This window comes from Festucalex cinctus, chromosome 9 (assembly GCF_051991245.1).
Source record: "Festucalex cinctus isolate MCC-2025b chromosome 9, RoL_Fcin_1.0, whole genome shotgun sequence".
Lineage (NCBI taxonomy): Eukaryota > Metazoa > Chordata > Actinopteri > Syngnathiformes > Syngnathidae > Festucalex > Festucalex cinctus.
The window spans coordinates 29,999,587-30,019,901 of NC_135419.1; the positions used below are offsets into that span (position 1 = coordinate 29,999,587).

Below are 20,315 nucleotides of genomic sequence, written 5' to 3' on the forward strand. Positions count from 1 at the left end.
CTTAGATAAAGTAAGGTATTTTGGGAAATTAAGTGCTGTCCTACCATCATAAACTATGTCAAGGTTTTTACAATTTTGATGATCCGTTTTATCCGAGTCCACATTTAATGTTAATGAAAACAGTTACTACACTTTATTATTCACTATAATTAAGTCTTGTGTAGATGAAGTCCTTACAATAATATTTGTCTTATATACTATATAAAGCGTCATTGCTACATATCATGACTTTCTTTGAATTTCATGGAATTTCAGTTCTACTTCCTGCAATTTGAATTTGAATCACAATTCTGTTTCCTGTTTGCCACCTCAATTTAAATTCAAGGACTGAATTGAAAAGTAGGCGTCATTCTCAATTCAATTTTGACTTTTGTACAGGCCTGCCTGACACACATGAGGGTAGCAGGCTTTTTGCTTTCCTCGCTTTACATTTAGGCCTACCTCTCTGCTTGCCATGTCTTTTTTTCTTCTTTTTTTTTCTTCCTCTTGTCCTTTTTCTTACATCTCTGGTGGTGCTTCTTTTTCTTATTACGTCTTTTCTTCAATTTGTTGTCTGAATTGGAAGAATCAGATGATGAAGATGAGGAGCTGGATAAAGAGGAGTTGGATGGAGTGGTGGACACAGAGAAAGAACCAGGAGACGAGCTGGCTGAAGAAGATGTGTCAGTTGTCCCACCGTCATCTGCATCTACAACATAATAGAAAATACAATACTAAATGCACTACTACGTATAATAACACAATTCAACCTACGTATTGTGTATATTCTTATCAACATTATTTATTAGGTTTTTAGTTTCCATGTATCATTGTCAGATGAACAAACATGTTTTCCCAAGAAAGTGTTAGGACTATTTACTTTGATCAGTGTTTTGGTGGAGGGAGTCTTCACAGATTTTTTCTGTGACCGTGTGCTGCTTCTTGGGCCTGTGGGTGAACCAAAATTGAGGTACAAACATTTAATATTTTAAATATCACTTTTCCGTACCATTGAACTTTTTCCACTCATTTGCTCTTCTACAAGGTTTCACTGCTATAGTATTAGTAGATGGTTAACAAACTATTAACAACTGCTGTAAAGAAGTGAGTTAATCTACTACTTAAATATTAGTTATTACTGTATTCATGTTATTGGGACGTTATTCTAAAGTTGCAACTACTCCACATTTACTAACACGTAATAAATGAGGAACAGTGGCAACTTTAGAATAACGTCCCAATAACCTATACAAACTGAAGTAATACTTAACAAGTCATTAGTATCACTTAGTATCATCACTTTCGGCGTGAGAATACTGCTTGAATCAGACCCTCAGTTGTAACGACTGGTGAGCCAAGGATAAGACTGTAATGATGACAACCTGTCTTCCTTTTTTCCTTTTTGTTTTAATAGTAATTTTGACCCATACGCCGGGTAGCTAGGTTTGGCTCCCATCTCTTTAATGCGAGTCGTGATGTCCGGGACGACTCGGTCCTTTCGGCCCACATTGCGAGGGGCTCCCTTGTTCCTAAGGGACTCCCCTCCCAACCTCGAGGTGTTCAGTATATCACCTCAAATTTAGAGGTCAACAATGTTGTGGTATGTTTCTTTTTCTTATTGTTGTTCTGTATTGTTAAGACCGACACTGTTTTTTTCAATTAAGCCATCCAGCAATAATGTTTTTCTGTGTTTATTTTTTGTGTATTTCTGGGAGGAGAAATGAACCAAAAGTATAATGTAGTAACACTAAACTTGAATGGGTTGTCAAACCCTGTTAAACGGAGTAAAGTTATAGCTAAAATGAAACGTGAAAAACAGGATGTAATCTTTTGGCAAGAGACCCACCTTAGCAACGAAGAGCATGATAAGCTAAAAAAAAATGGGTTACAAACATACATACTATTCTTCCTCTAAGAAAAGTAATTCAAGGGGAGTGGCAATTCTTATCTCTAATAGGATTAGTTTTCAATTCTCCTCCCAGATCAAGGATAAGGGAGGATGTTATATTTTGGTAAAGGGTTTTATTGATCATAAGGAGGTGACGTTATTGAATGTTTATAGGCCTCCAGGGAGGGACAAGCAGTTGATTAAGAAGGTTTTTGATATAATATGCACAGAGACATCTGGTGTGTTGATTTGTGGGGGGGACTGGAACATCACTTTACAACCACTACTAGACTCTTCACATAGGTTAAAGAAACTGTCTCCTGAAACGCGGTATGTTACAAAACTTCAGAAGGAATTGGGTATTTTAGACGTGTGGAGAGATTTACACCCAGGTGAAAGAAAATTCACTTTTTTTTTCCCACCCACACTCAACATTCTCTAGACTGGATTATTTTTTTATGTTTAATACGGATAGGCATAAGGTAATTGACTGTAACATTGGAGTTAAGGATGTGTCGGATCATGCAGGGGTTTATTTATCTTTGCATCTGGATAACAAACGAAAAGTGACACTTTGGAGGCTTAATAAGAGTTTCTTTAATGATTCTCAATTTTTGAAATATTCAGAGGAGGAACTTAAGGCCTATGTGATTCATAATGATAACGGCAATGTTTCACCTCGTGTGTTGTGGGATGCGGCCAAAGCAGTCCTCAGAGGCAAATTAATTGTGTGGTCATCTATGAAAAAAAAGGAACGTAACAAGCAAATCGAGGATTTGGTGCAAAAGCTTAAACATTTGGAAGATGATCACATGAAAACAAATGATGAGGGCATACTTAAACAGATAAATTGTACAAAACGGACCTTGAACGAGTTATACGAGAACCAAATAGAAAAGACGGCAAAATTTATTAAACAGAACTACTATGAGAATGGTCCGAGAGCCAAAAAAATTACTTGCTTGGAGGGCACGTAAACAGCAATCGAATAGAAATATTTACAAAATAAGAAACCCCAAAACTAAAAAGATGGAGTTGAACTTAGAGAATATAAAACAATCTTTTGTGGACTACTATACTAAATTATACACCCAAACCCCTGCAGCAGATTTACCAATTGTTGATAATTTTTTAGCCAATCTTGATTTGCCGTCGATAGGTACAGATTACAACGAGAAACTTACACGTCAGATAAATGATGAAATTGATAGGATAATACTGAGCTTAAAAGGAAACAAGATGCCAGGGGAAGATGGTTATCCAGGAGAATGGTATAAAAGCTTGAGACCTTTCATAACACCACTCTTGAAATCTTGTTTCAATTATGTTCTGGGAGGCGGAACACCGCCGCCATCTTGGAAACGTGCCTTAATTTCCGTGATACCAAAACCTGGGAAGGATGTCTCTGAATGTAGTTCTTACAGGCCAATATCAATTTTAAATACAGATTATAAAATCTTCGCAACGATAATGGCCAAACGTTTAGAAAATATAATCCCCGAACTAATAGACACAGATCAAACAGGATTTAAAAAAAATAGGCAAACGCATGATAATGTGCGACGAGCACTTCGCCTTCTCGATGACATGAAGACTAAGAAATCAATAGTTCTTAGCCTGGACGCGGAAAAAGCGTTTGATTCGGTCAGGTGGGAGTTCTTATATCAAGTTTTAAAACGTTTTGGCTTTGGTGAACAGATAATTAAATGTCTGGGCTCTTTGTACTATTCCTCGACGGCCAGAATAAAAGTGAATGGGGACCTTTCCAACACTGTTTTTCTAGAACGAGGTTGCCGACAGGGCTGCCCGCTCAGCCCGGCTCTGTTCGTCCTCTTTATTGAACCACTGGCTCAGGCCATAAGAGAGTGTGTGGGCATCCAAGGTGTCAATATACATGGTTTAGAGCATAAGGTTAGTTTATACGCGGATGATGTTTTGGTGACCATTACCAACCCAGAGACCATTACCAACATTGATATCTGTACTTAACAAGTTTGGTTCTTTGTTCAGGATACAAATTAAACTACCATAAAACACAGATTATTACTTTTAATTATAACCCAAGCAACTCGGTCAAAGGACTCCTACAGGGCAACTGGAGTAACAACGTGATTAAATATTTAGGGGTACAGCTACCCAAAGACTTGAGGGACATTTATACACATAACTATATCCCCCTTAATAATAACATTAAGGCTGACCTGAACCGTTGGTCTCTTTTGCCAATGACAATGTATAACAAAATTGAGATGGTAAAAATGATATTACTCCCTAAATTACTTTATTTATTCCTGGCTTTGCCTGTGGAAGTGCTCTCTAAGCAATTTTCTGAATGGAATAGAATAATTTCTGGTTTTGTTTGGGGTCAGAAAAAAACAAGAATACGATTTGAGACATTGCAGTTACCCAAAAATGAAGGTGGTATGGCTCTTCCTTGTTTAGAAAGTTATTATAAAGCAGCACAATTGAGAGGTTTGGTCGCCTGGTGCGACCCTACTTGTGACGCTAAGTGGAAGGAAATCGACCAATCGGCGATCCATGCTCCTCTTGCGTCTGTACTGGGGGACATGCAACTATTACGGACACTTTCAAACAAAATGTCTATTTGGATGAGAACCCCACTGAATATCTGGCTTAAGGAACTTAATGATAAGACAACAGAACTTGATGCAAGAATTTTGCGTTGGCCAGCATATGATTCCAACTTTGTCCCAGCAAAACTTGATGGCAGATTTAAACAATGGTGCAGCAGTGGTATAACCGCTTTTTGGGGAATAACATCAGAGGACGGTCTTGGTACATTTCAACAATTATCAGAAAAGTATGATTTAGGAAAAGGGGACTTTTTTAGATACTTACAGTTAAGACATTATTATAACGCAAACATTGTCTCCAAAACGAGGCACAGTAATCTATTAATAATAACATGTATTAGTGCAAGTAAAGGAACGTTATCCAAAAAACAGGTCTCAAAAATTTACACAGCATTACAAATGAAAAAGAAACTGTCTACTATATAAATTAAGCATAGATGGGAAAAAGAAACTGGAATGGAATTGTCACAAGATGATTGGTCAAATATTTGTGCAACTATTGCAACCACTTCAAGTTCCGATCAGTGGAAGGAATTTATATGGAAAAATATCATGCGTTTCTTTATCACTCCACGAGTAAAGGAACTTCAAAGTAAAAATCCAGAATATGGCAAATGTTGGAGAAACTGTGGGACAATGTCAGCGGGTCACTTTCACATATTCTGGGAGTGTACTAAAATTACACCTTACTGGGCCAAAGTGATTGAAACGGCCAATCAACGCTTGGGGCTAAGACTGGACGGGGACTTTAGATTATTTTATCTGGGCAACATCCCAACTGAGTTACAGAAAGAAGACAAGTAGCTATTACGTATATTACAGGCTGCAAGTAAAAAGGCCATTACTCGGAAATGGTTGAAAGAGGAACCGCCAACCATAACAGACTGGATGGACATTATGCGAGACATTTACACAATGGAACAGTTGACTTTCTCTCTCAGACATTGCACTGTCAAATGTAAAAAATATTGGAAAAAATGGATATCTTTTGTTGATGAGTGACTACTCAAATTGTGAATATTATAGACTATTGGTGATAAGGATTTTGGATTATATTGCTCGATGTCTTAATCCCCCCGCCCGTCCTTTTTTTTTTTTTTTGTTCCCCCCTGCTTTCCCTGATTGTTATGTCGGTCCCCTGATTTTTGTAAATTACAGTTGATTATTGTTCCTGAAAAAACTAATAAAGATAAAGTTTACAAAAAAACAAAAAAACGAAGATGCTTTTTTAAAAACGAAAACTAACTGAAACTACATTTTATGTTTACAAAACTAACTAAAATAATACTGTAATTATAGCAAAAAAGTCCTTTGTTTTAGTCTTTGGTAATTAATTTAATGCATGAGCCTTTGGGGTTGATTTTAAATGTGACTTTTAGTATAATTATTTTGATGTAAACTGGAATAATGACGTCGCGCCCATTGTGTTTTTTAAATGTTGCACACGAGTAATACACATTTAAAAAATACTGAAAATAACTAAACTAAAGCTAAGCATTTATTAAAGAACTAAAACTAATAAAAAAAACTAACAGAACCACCCTGAAAAATAATTAAAACTAACTAAATTTAAAAAAACAAAACTTAACTTAAACTAAATATATAAATAAAATATATAAATAACTATATAACTAAAATATATATATAACTAAATATGCAAAAGCACAACTAAATTATTTGTACAATTTTTAGGACTAAACACAATTTCTCTTCATAACATTATGTGGCCCATGCATCCTTCTGATTTTCTGTATGTGGCCCTCAAATAAAAAAAGTTTGAACACCCCTGATCTATGCTGTGAGACGTCATCATCCTCAGGTGTAAATTCTGTTTGTTGTTCCATATTAGATTTTGTCACGAACTTCAACAATCTGTGCTTCTGTACTTTCTTGCTGTCAGGGAAATAGACTGTATGCAGGACTATTTTTGTCGTATCCGATAAAAACACCTTTTTCACATCTTGGATCAAGTTTTCTTTTCTCTTTTTTGTAGGCAAAACATTCGGACCCAAATTTCTGCATTTTAGACAGGTTGGGTCGTCTTCCTGTTAACGCCTGGAAGGGTGTCTGCCCTGTGCGTTTATTGAAACACCTGTTCCTAATTACAGCTGCAGCCTGGACTGCATAGGGCCACAGTTGTTTTGGAAGTGTCACGCCGCCACGCTGGTCATGCTTTTATTTTTGCACTCATGTTTCCTGTTTATTTTGAAATCACCAACTCCCTTCTCACCTCAGGTCACTTACCCTTCCTTCTGCTCAGCTCATCACCGGTCCACGCCCATGATTGTTTCCACCTGCCACCAATCACCCCGCCAATAAAAGCCATCAGCCACCACCTGCAGTTTGCCGAAGTGTCACAACCCGTGCATGGAAGCGCCCTCACAGTTCTCTATCCACAGTCCTTGTATTTGCCTTGCCTTGCCTTGCGTCCTGAGTTTGCCCCTCTTTTTCCTCCCTAGCGGAGCGCCTTTTGTTGTCCCCTTTTTTGAGTGCCCTGTTTTCATCTCCAGTTTGGAGCTCTTTATGTTCAGCGTTTTTTCCCTCTTTAAGAGGCGTTTTGAGTTTCCTGTCATTAAAACTGCAGCCTTGTTGGCCAACTTACCATCTGTGTCTGAGTCCTACCTCTTCACGTCGTGTCAGGAAGTCTACTTTCAATAAGCATGCACCTTGCCATATCAAAAAGTGCACGCCAATTGCGCTCAACAGTGCCGTTTTGGTGGGGTGAATATGGAGCTGATGTTTGATGTTTAATCACATTTTTAGCGAGCAAAGTCTGGTAATTACGTGCTGTGAATTCGGTATTATCTGATCTGAAGCATTTTACTTTGCCATATGGGGCTATATCAGCCCAAAACTTCTCTATAGCTAGCGTTGTGTCACTTTTATTCTTTAGAAAATACACAAATACTGTACTGGAAAAATCATCAGTAAATGAAAGTACATATTTGTGCCCATTTCTAGACTCTGGGTGGATTGGGCTTGCCAAATCTGTGTGTACTAGCTCTAGCGGAGTTTTGGCCCTCACATCGGGGTCCCTGTTCCTGGTCTGATAAAACGTTCCTTGAATGCACACTTTGCAATATGGAGGTTTATTTGTTGATCCCTTCTTTTTCATGCCATCAACTACATCTGGTAACTTCTGAATGTCATTGTAATTGCAGTGCCCCAAAATTTCATGCCACTTTTGCATATCATGATACCCCTTACATTCATTATCAACTTTTATGTCATCATTAATGACTGTATGCAAAAAGTCTATCATGAACGTGAATATTGAATTTGGAACCATCTTTGTGGATCAGCACGTTCTTCCCTTCTTTGAAGATCACAGTTGCTCCGCTGGCAGTTGCTGCTTTCACGGAAAAAATGTCTTGTGGGTAGGATGGAACGTACAGCGCCTTTCTCAGCGTTGCGTTGATGCGTCTTCCTTTGCTGTCAATCAGACTCACTTGCGCCTCACCTCGGCGCTCGGCCACGCCCTTGCATCACGTTCCGTCAGCCAGCTCGACGCAGTGCAACTTTGCCTGGAATGAGTCATCGAACCTCTTGAACTTTGCCAGGTCGGTGACAATGTGCGAGGTTGTCCCGCAGTCAACCATCAGGCCTTTCACGTCGACTCCTGTTGCTCCTTCGCTCACACGAAAAGCATATTCTTTGTCTTGGTCTGCAGGTGTTGTCGTGGTGGGTGGAACTCTCGCACTAGCTGCACCACAGTCTGCGCTGGCAGGTTCTGGCCAGGTGTCCCTTCAGGCCACATTGAAAGCACACCCCCTCTGCTGTGGCCCTTGCGGCTCCCCGGTCACCTGCGCTGGCAGGCTTCTCTTTCTGCTGCCGCACTCGCATGACGCTGTCATCCGCTCCTGCAGCGCGCATCTTCTCCGTGTCCTCGTAGCTGCGCAGTTTTGTTTTAAACTTGGCAAAAGACATCGCCTCATCACGTTGTGCAACGTGGATCGTGAATGGTTTGAAAGATTCTGGCAAGCCTTTCAGCACCATCACCACCAATAGGCCATCACTCAATGTCTCACCAGCGTTTCTCAGCGCTGTAATAGCGGTCTCTGCCCGGATCACGTAGTCAGTCACACACTCACTTTCTGACTTTTGAAGTGAGGTCAATTCAGTATAAAAGCTTATGATGTGTGGCTTTCCTTTACCTTGATAGTGGTTTCTTTCTAGTTTAGGATTTCTAGGGCTGCCCGCCCGTCATCGGCGGCCTCCCGCATCACCAGCGATAAACTCTTGTCGTCCAAAAACTAGATGAGTTCCGCGTATACCTCCGCGTTCTTTCTTTCATCATCGAGCAGCTCTTCTGCCTTATCACTGGTGGGCTCTGTCAAAATCGTGTCCTTCAAACCTTGCAAACGAAGGTGGCCCAAAAATTTCGCCTCCCATAGTTCAGAATTACTTTCGTCCCCATCAAACAGGAGACGCGACCAGCGGTTGCCTTTGTCCACGGCTCGTCCACTCATGATGCTGTCAGTGTGGCTGATAGTGTGCTATCTTCACCAGTACACCAGTGGGAACACACTTTAAAGCCGTCTCAGAGTTTCACTGGGCCCATAACCTGTTAGCAGGTCGGCATTTCACAGTGGCGACTCGTTGCAAACTCTGCAACGACTGCATGCATCGGAAAAAAAACATGGGAGAAAAGGACAAAGAGGTGTTTTCTGCTCATAGCACCTACACTGCAACAGGGGCACCTGCGTGCAGGAGAGCCAGTTTATTAAACTGGGACACGCCCACTCCACAGGTGGTCCCAATCAGTACAGATTGCCCCCATCAATAATTAAGAGCATTACTCAACACCCCCATTTGCTCTCACATTTACAAAAACATTCTCAAAATTCATTTACATTCTCAAATACATATTTACACGCAAGTTTTAGCAGGAACATTTGTTCTTTCAAGTTACACCATAAATTTCTGTATCTTAAAAGGAACCCCGACTGTCATGACAAGTTAGCTCTATATTATTTATTTGGTTGTTACTACATAGGTATGAGACTAATTTTTCAAAAATAGTTTACGTTTTAATACATTTTGTAGAAACATTATTTGGGCGTGCGACGACATTGTTATTTACATCGCAACGCATTCGTGCATGGTGACGTAGAATGGCGGTGTTTTTTTGCCGAGCAATGTGAAATTCCTATCAAGAAAGCAAGGTAAAGCTCGTAGTGTTCCAAAATAAACAACGTGCCATCTGGAGAGTCGGGGGTTTGGGGGGCGTGGGGTGGCGGGGGCTAGGTCGTGGTGGGTCGCGGGTTTGGGTGGGGTGCGGGGTGGTCGTGGGGGGGCGGGGGCTGGGGATCGGTGGGGCGCTGTGGGGGCCCGCCGGGCCTCGTTCTGCGGCCTTGGGCTCGGGGGTGTGGGCCGGGGCGGGGGCGGGTGTGTTCCGGGCGTCTGGGTCGGCTCGCCGACCGGTGTCCGCCCGGGTGGCGTGGGGGTGGCCTTGGTGCTGCCGCAGCCTGGGGTATTCCGGGGGGACGGTGCTCGCTTTGCTGGGCCGCGGTTGACGGCTTCTTTCCTTGGTGGCGGTCCTTATACATGCCAGATCCATCACACCAGCATCTACTGAAACTCAAACAGAATTCACCTCTCCCTCCCACTGCTCGTTGAATCAGTGGGTGCTGGTGTCTGTGGATCTCACTTTGCTTTATCTATCCTTCCCTCCTTCCTCTCTTTAGTTTTTCCTCTGGTCACTTGAGAGCTCCTCAATTTATTGGAAGTTTGATGTTTCTGGGGTTGGCATAAGACTCTGGTTTTGTAACCACGCAGGAGGTGTTTTGTTGGTGCTGGATTTCAATTTGATGGACTGGATGTACTGGTTTCTATGGATCTCACTCTGCCTCATCGATCCTTCCCTCCTTCCTCTCTTTAGTTTTTCCTCTGGTCTCTTGAGATCTCGTTAATTTGTTGGAATTTAGAGGCTTCTGGGGTTGGCGTGTAAGACTTTGATTTTGTAACCATGGGGAAGGCAGGAAGTGTTTGGTCGGTGCTGGATTTCACTTTGATTTATCTTTCTTTTCTTTTTATCTTTTCTGACCTTTTCTCTGGTCTCCTGACCATTTGAACCTCACGAGTCTGGCGAGACTCTTAAGTACCTGGTTAAGGTGAAGAGTAATGGGATTTTTATGAGGTTTAAGGTGAATTAATGAGTATAAATTCATATGTATTTGCGCGCACGCGCACGCAAACGCACGCACACAAACGCACGCACACGCACACAAACGCACACACACAAAAAAAAAAAAAATTAATTGTCGTGCCCATCTCTGCTAAATAAGGATCCAATCAACACAAAGACTAATAAAGATCCGGAATTTGATGTCACACATCCCAAAATGGGCGTTTCGCGCAGCCATTTTGGCAGTATAAAAAACGTGTCGTCCACTTTGAGTAAACGACAAATGCCACATTTTAACAATGATAGACAGCTGTTGTGGACCCGCTGCCACAACGAGAAGAGGCAAAAAAGGATTGAGCATTCTCCAGGCTACTAAAAGAGCAACCAATGCATAGATTCTCCTCATTGCTTGTGTAGGCAGGTGAGTCAATTAATGAATCAGTCGTGTAGATCTAGCTTGATTGTATAGTTATTAAATGAAGGCGAAAGACGTGATCGGGCACTGTGTACATGGTGGCTGAATCAGCTGGCGCTAACTTGCCTGACGCAGCCTCCTACCACACACAAAATGAGTGGTAGATAATCTGTTTTGTTTGTGCTGCTACAGTTCAATAGATATTACATAGTTGAACTTAACTCATTTGCTCCCAATAACAGGTAAATACGTTCTTTTTTTAATGTTTTAAGTGTCCCAAAGACGTATTTATACGTTTTTTTGTGTGTGTGTGTTTTTTTTTTATGCTAGAGCATACACAAGGCTTTGATGCAGCCCCTCAACTGCAAAGAACGGTTGCAGAAATGGTAGTTATTAAACAAACGGCCAGCAGGTGGCAGCAGAGCAAAGGAGATCAACCAGGGCTATGTAGAAAAAAAGCTCAATTACTTACAATTTTAAATAGATTTGTGAAAACTGATGAAACTTAGCTCTCTTCTAATGCTAATTGCTGCAAAATGGAAACAGATAGAAACATACCTTTTTTTCCTGATGAAAGAAGAGACTTTAATCTTTCTTTTGATAGGTTTCATGCTTTTATAGCAATAGAACACAATATTCTGTGGGCCTTGCAATATATTATTAAAGGCCAGCAAATGTCAAAAACTGATTTATGACCCCCGAACCAATCAGAAGCCGTTATTTTGAATTAAGCCCCGCCCACATCCCCGCCCCCTAGCCAATCAGAAACCGTTATTTTGAATTAAGCCCCGCCCCCTTCCGCCTTCTCAACCAATCAGAAGCCGTTATTTTGAATTAAGCCCCTCTCCCTAACCAATCAGAAGCTGGGGACACCACCTGTCAAAATTTGACAGGTGCCCCGCCCCCCAACCATTCAGAAACCGTTATTTTGAATTAACCCCACGCCCCCCTCCCCACCCCCTAACCAATCAGGAGTCGGAACAGCAACTGTCAAAATTTGATTGATGACCCCTACCCCCCCCTCCAGCACCCCCAACGAACATATGTTTTCCGGTCCCCCCCTCCCCTCCCACCCCTAACCAATCAGGAGTCGGAACAGCAACTGTCAAAATTTGATTGATGACCCCTACCCCCCTCCTGCACCCCCCAACGAACATATGTTTTCCGGTCCCCCCTCCCCTCCCACCCCTAGCCAATCAGGAGTCGGAACAGCAACTGTCAAAATTTGATTGATGACCCCTGCCCCCCTCCTGCACCCCCCAACGAACATATGTTTTCAGGTCCCCCCACCCCCCCTCCCTCCTGCCACACTCCAGTGAACAAATGTTTCCGGTCACCCCTCTCCCCTCACACCCCATCACCCCATCCCCTCCTGTACCTCTCACCCCCAGTGCACATGTGCTTCCGGTGACCCCCCTACACCCGTGATTCAAGATTGTGACAGGAAGCACCCCGGCCCTCTCCCCCTTGCAAGACCCCCCATAGTTCTACCGTCTGCTAACCATAAATCGTTATCCTCTTGTTAAAAAACTTTTCATCATGTTGCAGGAAGGACCCCACCAGTTTTGAAGTCACGGAGGAAGCGCGCCCCTGCAATCATGAAAATTTTCACGCGAGTAGTGTTAAAGATCCCCCGTACCCACCCCTTTGAAGTAGAGGGCAGGAAGCAGTGGCCCCCCTACCAACATGGTCAAACCACACTAAGTCGGGCGATAGGATGCGCCCCACCGGCGCCTCTATCATGTGAATGTAAAATAGCGTGAGGCTCTCTTATTCGAGTTAAAGTGTTGTGATTAATAAAAAATGTTATCCATTTGTTTCTTGTTTTTTTAAATAAATAAAAGAAACTTACCGGTGTTTCAGGATGTGAAGTTGCGTCTTATTTTGACGGGTTTTCCATTTAAAAAAAAAATAAAAATAAAAATAAATAAAAAAAAAAAAAAAAAAAGGGGGTTGGTTCTAACTGAAGGAGTTGGAGAGGGAAATACAGACGAAAAAATAAAACGATTATTCGTGCGTATAGGGTGGTTATTTAACCCATTTCTGAACCGCATCCCCTATTCGTCGGCTGAAGACGTGTGACAATGTAAAAAGGTAAAACCGACGGAGAGGAGTGACTCCCTCTCCCTGCGGTAAACGGCGCCATCTAAAGGTCAAAGGATGTTACTGCATATGATTAAGGGTTTTTCTTTTTTTTTTATAAATAAATAAAAATATACGGACGACGTAGCGGGGTTTGTTTCTAACTGAAGGAGCTGGAGAGGGAAATACAAACGAAAAAATAAAACGATTATTCGTACGTATAGGGTTGTTATTTAACCAATTTCTGAAGACGTCTGATATTGTAAAAACGGTGGAGACGTATGACCGTCTCTCCCTGCGGTGCCCGGCGCCATCTAAAGGTCAAAGGATGTTTGTGTCTTATTCTGACGGGTTTTCCTTTTTTTTAAAAAAAATAAATAAATAAAAATAAATAAATGGACTGAACGGTGCTCTGCTCATGAGAGTGCCACCAACACCTTCTCTAAGCCTAATCCTTTTTTTAAAAAAAATCAGTACATTTATTAGTTTTGTAACGCATCAAAAACGTAAGAGAGGGTAAAATTCTTATGTACAACGCAATCTTATATACAACAGCTCAAAAACATAAAATATATAGCTAGACGTACAACAAAAACGTGAGAGAGGGTAACCTTATGATGTCAAAGACCGCCAACAGCTTGTTTTCTCAGGTTGGGTGGGGCTGGTGTTTTGTAGAGCAGAATTTCTCCGAGAAGGGAGAATGGAGGAAAACTCCAATTCGGTCATGTATTTGGTGAAGTAAGAGCATTTTAACACAGCTAAAAGCTCCAAGAATTTAATTTTTCATGTTGGTAACCCTTTAGTATTTTATTTACAAGCTCGTGGTGTTTTGTAGAGCAGAATTTCTCAGAGAGGGGAGAATGGAGGAAAACTCCAATTCGGTCATGTATTTGGTGAAGTAAGAGCATTTTAACACAGCTAAAAGCTCCAAGAATTTAATTTTTCATGTTGGTAACCCTTTAGTATTTTATTTACAAGCTCGTAAATATTCTCAGTGGTACATTTGTAGAAAATGTATATGCCCAAAGCAGGTTTACAACTAGAACGTGAGCAACGCCTTGCCGTGAGGTTCCTCTTTTGTTTTGTAGGAATTATTTGTATTTTCGTGATTTAGTGTCATTAGTATTATTATTTTGCACAGTGAATCACATTTAGGATAACATATAAGTATGTCTTAAAATCTGGTAAATGTGGAAAATTCCATTTTGAATTGCTACAGCCCTAAAATAAAAGTGTACACACCCTTCTTCATGTACAAATACATCTATGGTGTCATAAATTCAAACCGTGGATCCTTTCTAAAAAACTATTAGCCAAGGGCTTACAGGAATACCCTTTGTAAGAGACTAAGGTGTTAATCTACTAATCAGAAGATGATTTTGGTTAAATTGTTGCAAAGATCGGCTTTAAGATTAAATATTAAGGGTTAAGTAGAGTATAAATCTATTAACGTATCAAGAAACTCAAAGTTTCATACTTTCAATTCTCTTTGTTTTAAAAAAGAAGCAGACGTCTGACCAATAATGTCCACATGCAGTTCCTGCCTGAGTTTGTGATTACATATTCTCTCCAGAAATCAGTATTTTTTTAAACTAGTACAAATATTATCTTTTTTAAACACAAAAAAAAAGGTAAACAAATTTTCCCGTCCCTCCCCAAACAGCGTACTCTTATACACATCATAAACATAAAATAATAAAAACATACACGTCTAAGCATACCTGTAAACATCACGTATATATAAAATGTACAAATTCTAGCATCCGCCGTCTTGTAATAGATACCATATAAAAATAGAACGTATCATTTGTAACCGAAACGTAAATGAGTTGAGTTTGGTTTAATATAGGGACAGTGTTCAGTAACATTAAAAAGATGGCTGCGGGGGATTTAGTACGATGCTAGTTTCGATCTGCTGTCGCCAAAAATTTAAAATTAACCCCACTTAATATTTAAAGGCTACTATAATGCCATACATTGTTCCGTCATCCAAAATGTATAATTTACAAATTGAATACCTTTGAATCAAATTTTTAGGTTTTACATTCATTATCAACATTTTAATACCCTAATTTACTTTTGTAGACAAAATTAGACTAACTTTATTGTGTTCATCCTACCAAAATTTCTTTATTACATTGCTATCAAATACAACGCACAAAACATCAACCGATTAATTTCACGCCTCACTCTATTTAAAATTAAAAATACAGACAAACTTATCACATTCTAATACCTACCATCCACATCCTTTGACCATTAGATGGCACCGTTCAGTCCATTTATTTTTTATCTATTTATTTATTTAAAAAAAAAAAAAAAGGAAAACCCGTCAGAATAAGACACAAACATCCTTTGACCTTTAGATGGCGCCGTTCACCGCAGGGAGAGACGGTCATACGTCTCCACCGTTTTTACAATATCAGACGTCTTCAGAAATTGGTTAAATAACAACCCTATATGTACGAATGATCGTTTTATTTTTTCGTTTGTATTTCCCTCTCCAGCTCCTTCAGTTAGAAACAAACCCCGCTACGTCGTCCATATATTTTTATTTATTTATTTTTAAAAAAAAGAAAAACCCTTAATCATATGCAGTAACATCCTTTGACCTTTAGATGGCGCCGTTTACCGCAGGGAGAGGGAGTCACTCCTCTCCGTCGGTTTTACCTTTTTACATTGTCACACGTCTGCAGCCGACGAATAGGGGATGCGGTTCAGAAATGGGTTAAATAACCACCCTATACGCACGAATAATCGTTTTATTTTTTCGTCTGTATTTCCCTCTCCAACTCCTTCAGTTAGAAACCAACCCCCTTTTTTTTTTTTTTTTTTTTTTTATTTATTTATTTTTTTAAAAAGGAAAACCCGTCAAAATAAGACGCAACTTCACATCCTGAAACACCGGTAAGTTTCTTTTATTTATTTTAAAAAACAAGAAGCAAATGGATAACATTTTTTATTAATCACAACACTTTAACTCGAATAAGAGAGCCTCGCGCTATTTTACATTCACATGATAGAGGCGCCGGTGGGGCGCATCCTATCGCCCGACTTAGTGTGAAGTTTGACCATGTTGGTAGGGGGGCCACCGCTTCCTGCCCTCTACTTCAAAGGGGTGGGTACGGGGGATCTTTAACACTACTCGCGTGAAAATTTTCATGATTGCAGGGGCGCGCTTCCTCCGTGACTTCAAAACTGGTGGGGTCCTTCCTGCAACATGATGAAAAGTTTTTTAACAAGAGGATAACGATTTATGGTTAGCAGACGGTAGAACTATGGGGGGTCTTGCAAGGGGGAGAGGGCCGGGGTGCTTCCTGTCACAATCTTGAATCACGGATGTAGGGGGGTCACCGGAAGCACATGTGCACTGGGGGTGAGAGGTATAGGAGGGGATGGGGTGATGGGGTGTGAGGGGAGAGGGGTGACCGGAAACATTTGTTCACTGGAGTGTGGCAGGAGGGAGGGGGGGTGGGGGGACCTGAAAACATATGTTCGTTGGGGGATGCAGGAGGGGGGCAGGGGTCATCAATCAAATTTTGACAGTTGCTGTTCCGACTCCTGATTGGCTAGGGGTGGGAGGGGAGGGGGGACCGGAAAACATATGTTCGTTGGGGGGTGCAGGAGGGGGGTAGGGGTCATCAATCAAATTTTGACAGTTGCTGTTCCGACTCCTGATTGGTTAGGGGGTGGGGAGGGGGGAGGGGGGTTAATTCAAAATAACGGTTTCTGATTGGTTGGGGGGCGGGGCACCTGTCAAATTTTGACAGGTGGTGTCCCCAGCTTCTGATTGGTTAGGGGGAGGGGCTTAATTCAAAATAACGGCTTCTGATTGGTTGAGAAGGCGGAAGGGGGCGGGGCTTAATTCAAAATAACGGTTTCTGATTGGCTAGGGGGCGGGATGTGGGCGGGGCTTAATTCAAAATAACGGCTTCTGATTGGTTCTAGGGGGTCATAAATCAGTTTTTGACATTTGCTGGCCATTAATAATATATCTTGCAAAATCAGTCAAAATCCAGTAAAACAGCCGTGAGCAAACGGGATTGCTTCTGTGAAAATGGCTGGGAGTGAAAGTAGGGGTGGGAGAAAAAATCGATATTGCAATATATTGTTGCGCTCTCTGTTGCAATAAATTATCGATACACTGACGGTAGATACCGATGTAATGTCTCCAGTTGTGCAATGTTATGTTATAAATGTTTATGCACTTTAATTTGTCTCACTTTACAATGTTTACAGTTAAAAGGCTCAGAGGCAGTGAGGCACTATGCAGAACTTTGTACATCTTACGTTTTGGCATTGAATAAATGCATAATTAGACATTTTCCTTTTTATGGGTATTTGTTGGCTTTTTCAGTCACATATCGTAATATATTCATACATTTTTTTTGACAATATATCAAAAATCGTAGATATCGTGTGTCGTGATATTATCGATATCGTGAGTCAAATATTGTCACAGTATCGAATCGTGGTTTACCCGTATCGTGCCACCCCTAAGTGAAAGAGTTAATAACCGACCAACACCATAAAAATGACTTTACTTTTTACGACATAAAGGACGGCAGTGTCATCAATTAGCAGATGCTAACTTGCTAACGTACCTAACTAACACATGACTTGTGTGAAACTGCTAGCTTCCATGGCATTTTGACCGCACATAAAGGGGAAATAAAACTGGATTGTACAAACTTTTAAACAGCCTTTGTATGATCACATTTGCAGTCACTCACCAGTGTGAGAGAATCCCAGGTGGACCTAATCAAATTGGCCTAGATGGCTGCCTCCTCGGGTTGGGGCTTGAGATCCCCTGGGCATACCTAATCAATTGTCCAAGATGGCTGACCCTCTGGGGCCGAATTTATTGCAGAAGGTCATTCCAAAGGGAGGCTGAAAAGGCTCTATTATCTTGTATTTTCCCTTCAGTGTGGAGCGCATGCACGAGCTTGACACAGAGGTTGCAGTAATGCTTTGGGCCAGAGTGTGGCAGTCACGAGTAAAAAAGTGACAAACTCCACAAAGCTCCTTTCAAGCAAAAGTATGGTTAATGCTTACAAACGGGAGTCATTTGTGGCAAAGCCACTCTGTATATGTTGCTTAAATTAACACAGCCAAATTAAAGCAACCTGTTAGCTCAAGTTTTAATGCATTAATTTGACTTTGTGCTATTGTGTTCAGTGATTTTGCAGAAAGATGAGTGTGCGAGTGAATGTTTCTGTCTTCGGTGTCCACCACTGGCTGACAATAATAATGCTGTGGCTACTGGACAGTACCTCATATCATGGAGAAGGTATATGCACCTGCGCACACACGCACATCCTTGTACATATATCTTTGTGAGGACAGCCATTGACGTAATGCATTTCCTAGATTCTTACCCAAACCAAAATGATGAAAGAGCCATATTAGACAAAAAAAACAAAAAATAAATATGTCTGGAGCCGCAAAAAATTAAAAGCCCTATATAAGCCTTATAATGAAGGCAACACATGCTGTATGTATCTACTGTATAGTAGCTATATTGACCTACTTTCAAAATGACTAAGTTAACTAAGTTAAGAAATCAGATTGTTGATGTCGTTTTTATTTTGAGGATTTGAAAAAACAACAACAAAATGGAACGTGCATAACGTGCCCCTTATCTGGGTAACAGAGTGCAATAAAACGCAGCCTGCATTTATAACAATAAAACATCAGCCTTTTGAAAAGATAAGTATTTAAAATCAAATTAATACAGTTCAAGTTTGACGTCTGTGCAAATGCCAAGCAAGTCAGTGAACGAAGCAGCATCTTTTTTTGACACACAACCAACACAGCAAACCTCAGACCTGAGCAACAAAACACAATAATATCCCTAAAGCCTGGTTCACATGGCAAGATTTTAAAATTGTCGGCCGATTTCCAATCTGACAGACTCCACACGTGAAGAAAAAAAATCACGGGAGTTACAGTTTTGAACGTACTGTGTGTGGTGTGCAGCCACACTGCACAATCACACACGAGCAGAGGTGGGTAATCCAGGTCCAGAAAGTCAAAACCCTGCCACAATTTGGCTTTAGTCACAGGAGGTTCTACTTGACCGATTGGTAAGGAACTTGTTTACCTGCTGGTTGATTAGATGCACCTGTGGCTAAAGCCAAACTGTGGAAGGGTTTTTACTTTCTGAACCTGGATTACCCACATCTGCACACGAGCCCAGTTCATTCAAGAATGTGATGGGAAGTCTCACAAAACCTCTCGAGATTAAACGTGGCTTCCAAGTCAACATGAGTCGATCCTGGTTTTCAGCCGAAAAAGTGGCATAAAAGGAAAAGGTGTTGTTTAGAGGACTGTAAATGGGCACTGGCGAGACATTACTTGCCCTCGGCTCAGTGGTGGCGGCGCGGATTCACGTCCCATCCGGAGTCCACGTTTATTTGTGGAGAATGTGTGTGCGTGTATTAAAAAATAAATACAAATAATTCATTTTAAAAAATAAAATAAAAAGTGTGTAAAAGTGCGAGCACGGACTTTCTGCTTTTCATCATGACTGCTTTGATTTTGGATTCCCCACCTCACCGGCCCGCTTTCTGATTAGCTGCACGTCACTGTGAACCGGCTGCGCCATGGTCTGTCCTCGGGGCACACCGCACAAAGTCAGGCCAAAACAATCCAACATGTTAAATATCCCCGATTTCAAGTTGGAGGTCCTTCCGAACGCCGATATCGGGAGGCACCGTGTTTGGTGTCAACACACATGGCAGGATTATCTGTTACGATTGTCGGGAGAGGAAATTCTGCTGCCGTGTGAACCAGGCTTAAGTGTCATTCGGCGCAAGCGGCCCCCGCCCTAACCTTAACCATCACAACTGATTGCCTAACCCCAACCATTACCCTAACCCCAACCATAACCCAATTCAAATCTAAACTCTAAGCCAGAGATATAGACAAAAGCATAAATGTTTTTCCTGTTCTGTATGTAAATGAGAACATTCCATTTTCCACAGATATTCCTCCAGCCCAGGTAGTCCTCTCATCAGCACTATAGTCACTCTGCCATATGCCTTTTTGGAGCTTGTCCCACTTTACATCCATGCTGGTGAGTATGCTTATGTGATATGTCTTAAGACTGTGTTCAACTGTCCCAGTGTGAGTGCACCCATTATTTCAAATCATGACCCCAGTCACTACTTTACATCATAAGTAGAATTAGGCTAGATTAAAGGAACTATGGGCTGTGACTCAGATGCA

General features: G+C 41.2%; 1 protein-coding gene across 6 annotated transcripts in view; it reads left to right on the forward strand.

Annotated features, from left to right (window-relative positions):
• The window catches only part of trappc11 (trafficking protein particle complex subunit 11), a 411,517-nt gene that overhangs the window by 375,504 nt on the left and 15,698 nt on the right, over positions 1-20,315 (forward strand). For 4 of the 6 annotated variants that reach the window (XR_013284890.1, XM_077531543.1, XM_077531542.1 and 1 more), the window contains 2 exons: positions 18,264-18,375; positions 20,072-20,163. Coding sequence is in view for 3 of the 6 variants with exons in the window: in XM_077531543.1 (XP_077387669.1) it covers positions 18,264-18,375; positions 20,072-20,163 (204 nt within the window). In the remaining 3 variants the exon portion in view is untranslated. The remainder of the gene's footprint in view (positions 1-18,263; positions 18,376-20,071; positions 20,164-20,315) is intronic. The other 2 variants (XR_013284891.1, XR_013284892.1) reach the window with 1 other exon arrangement.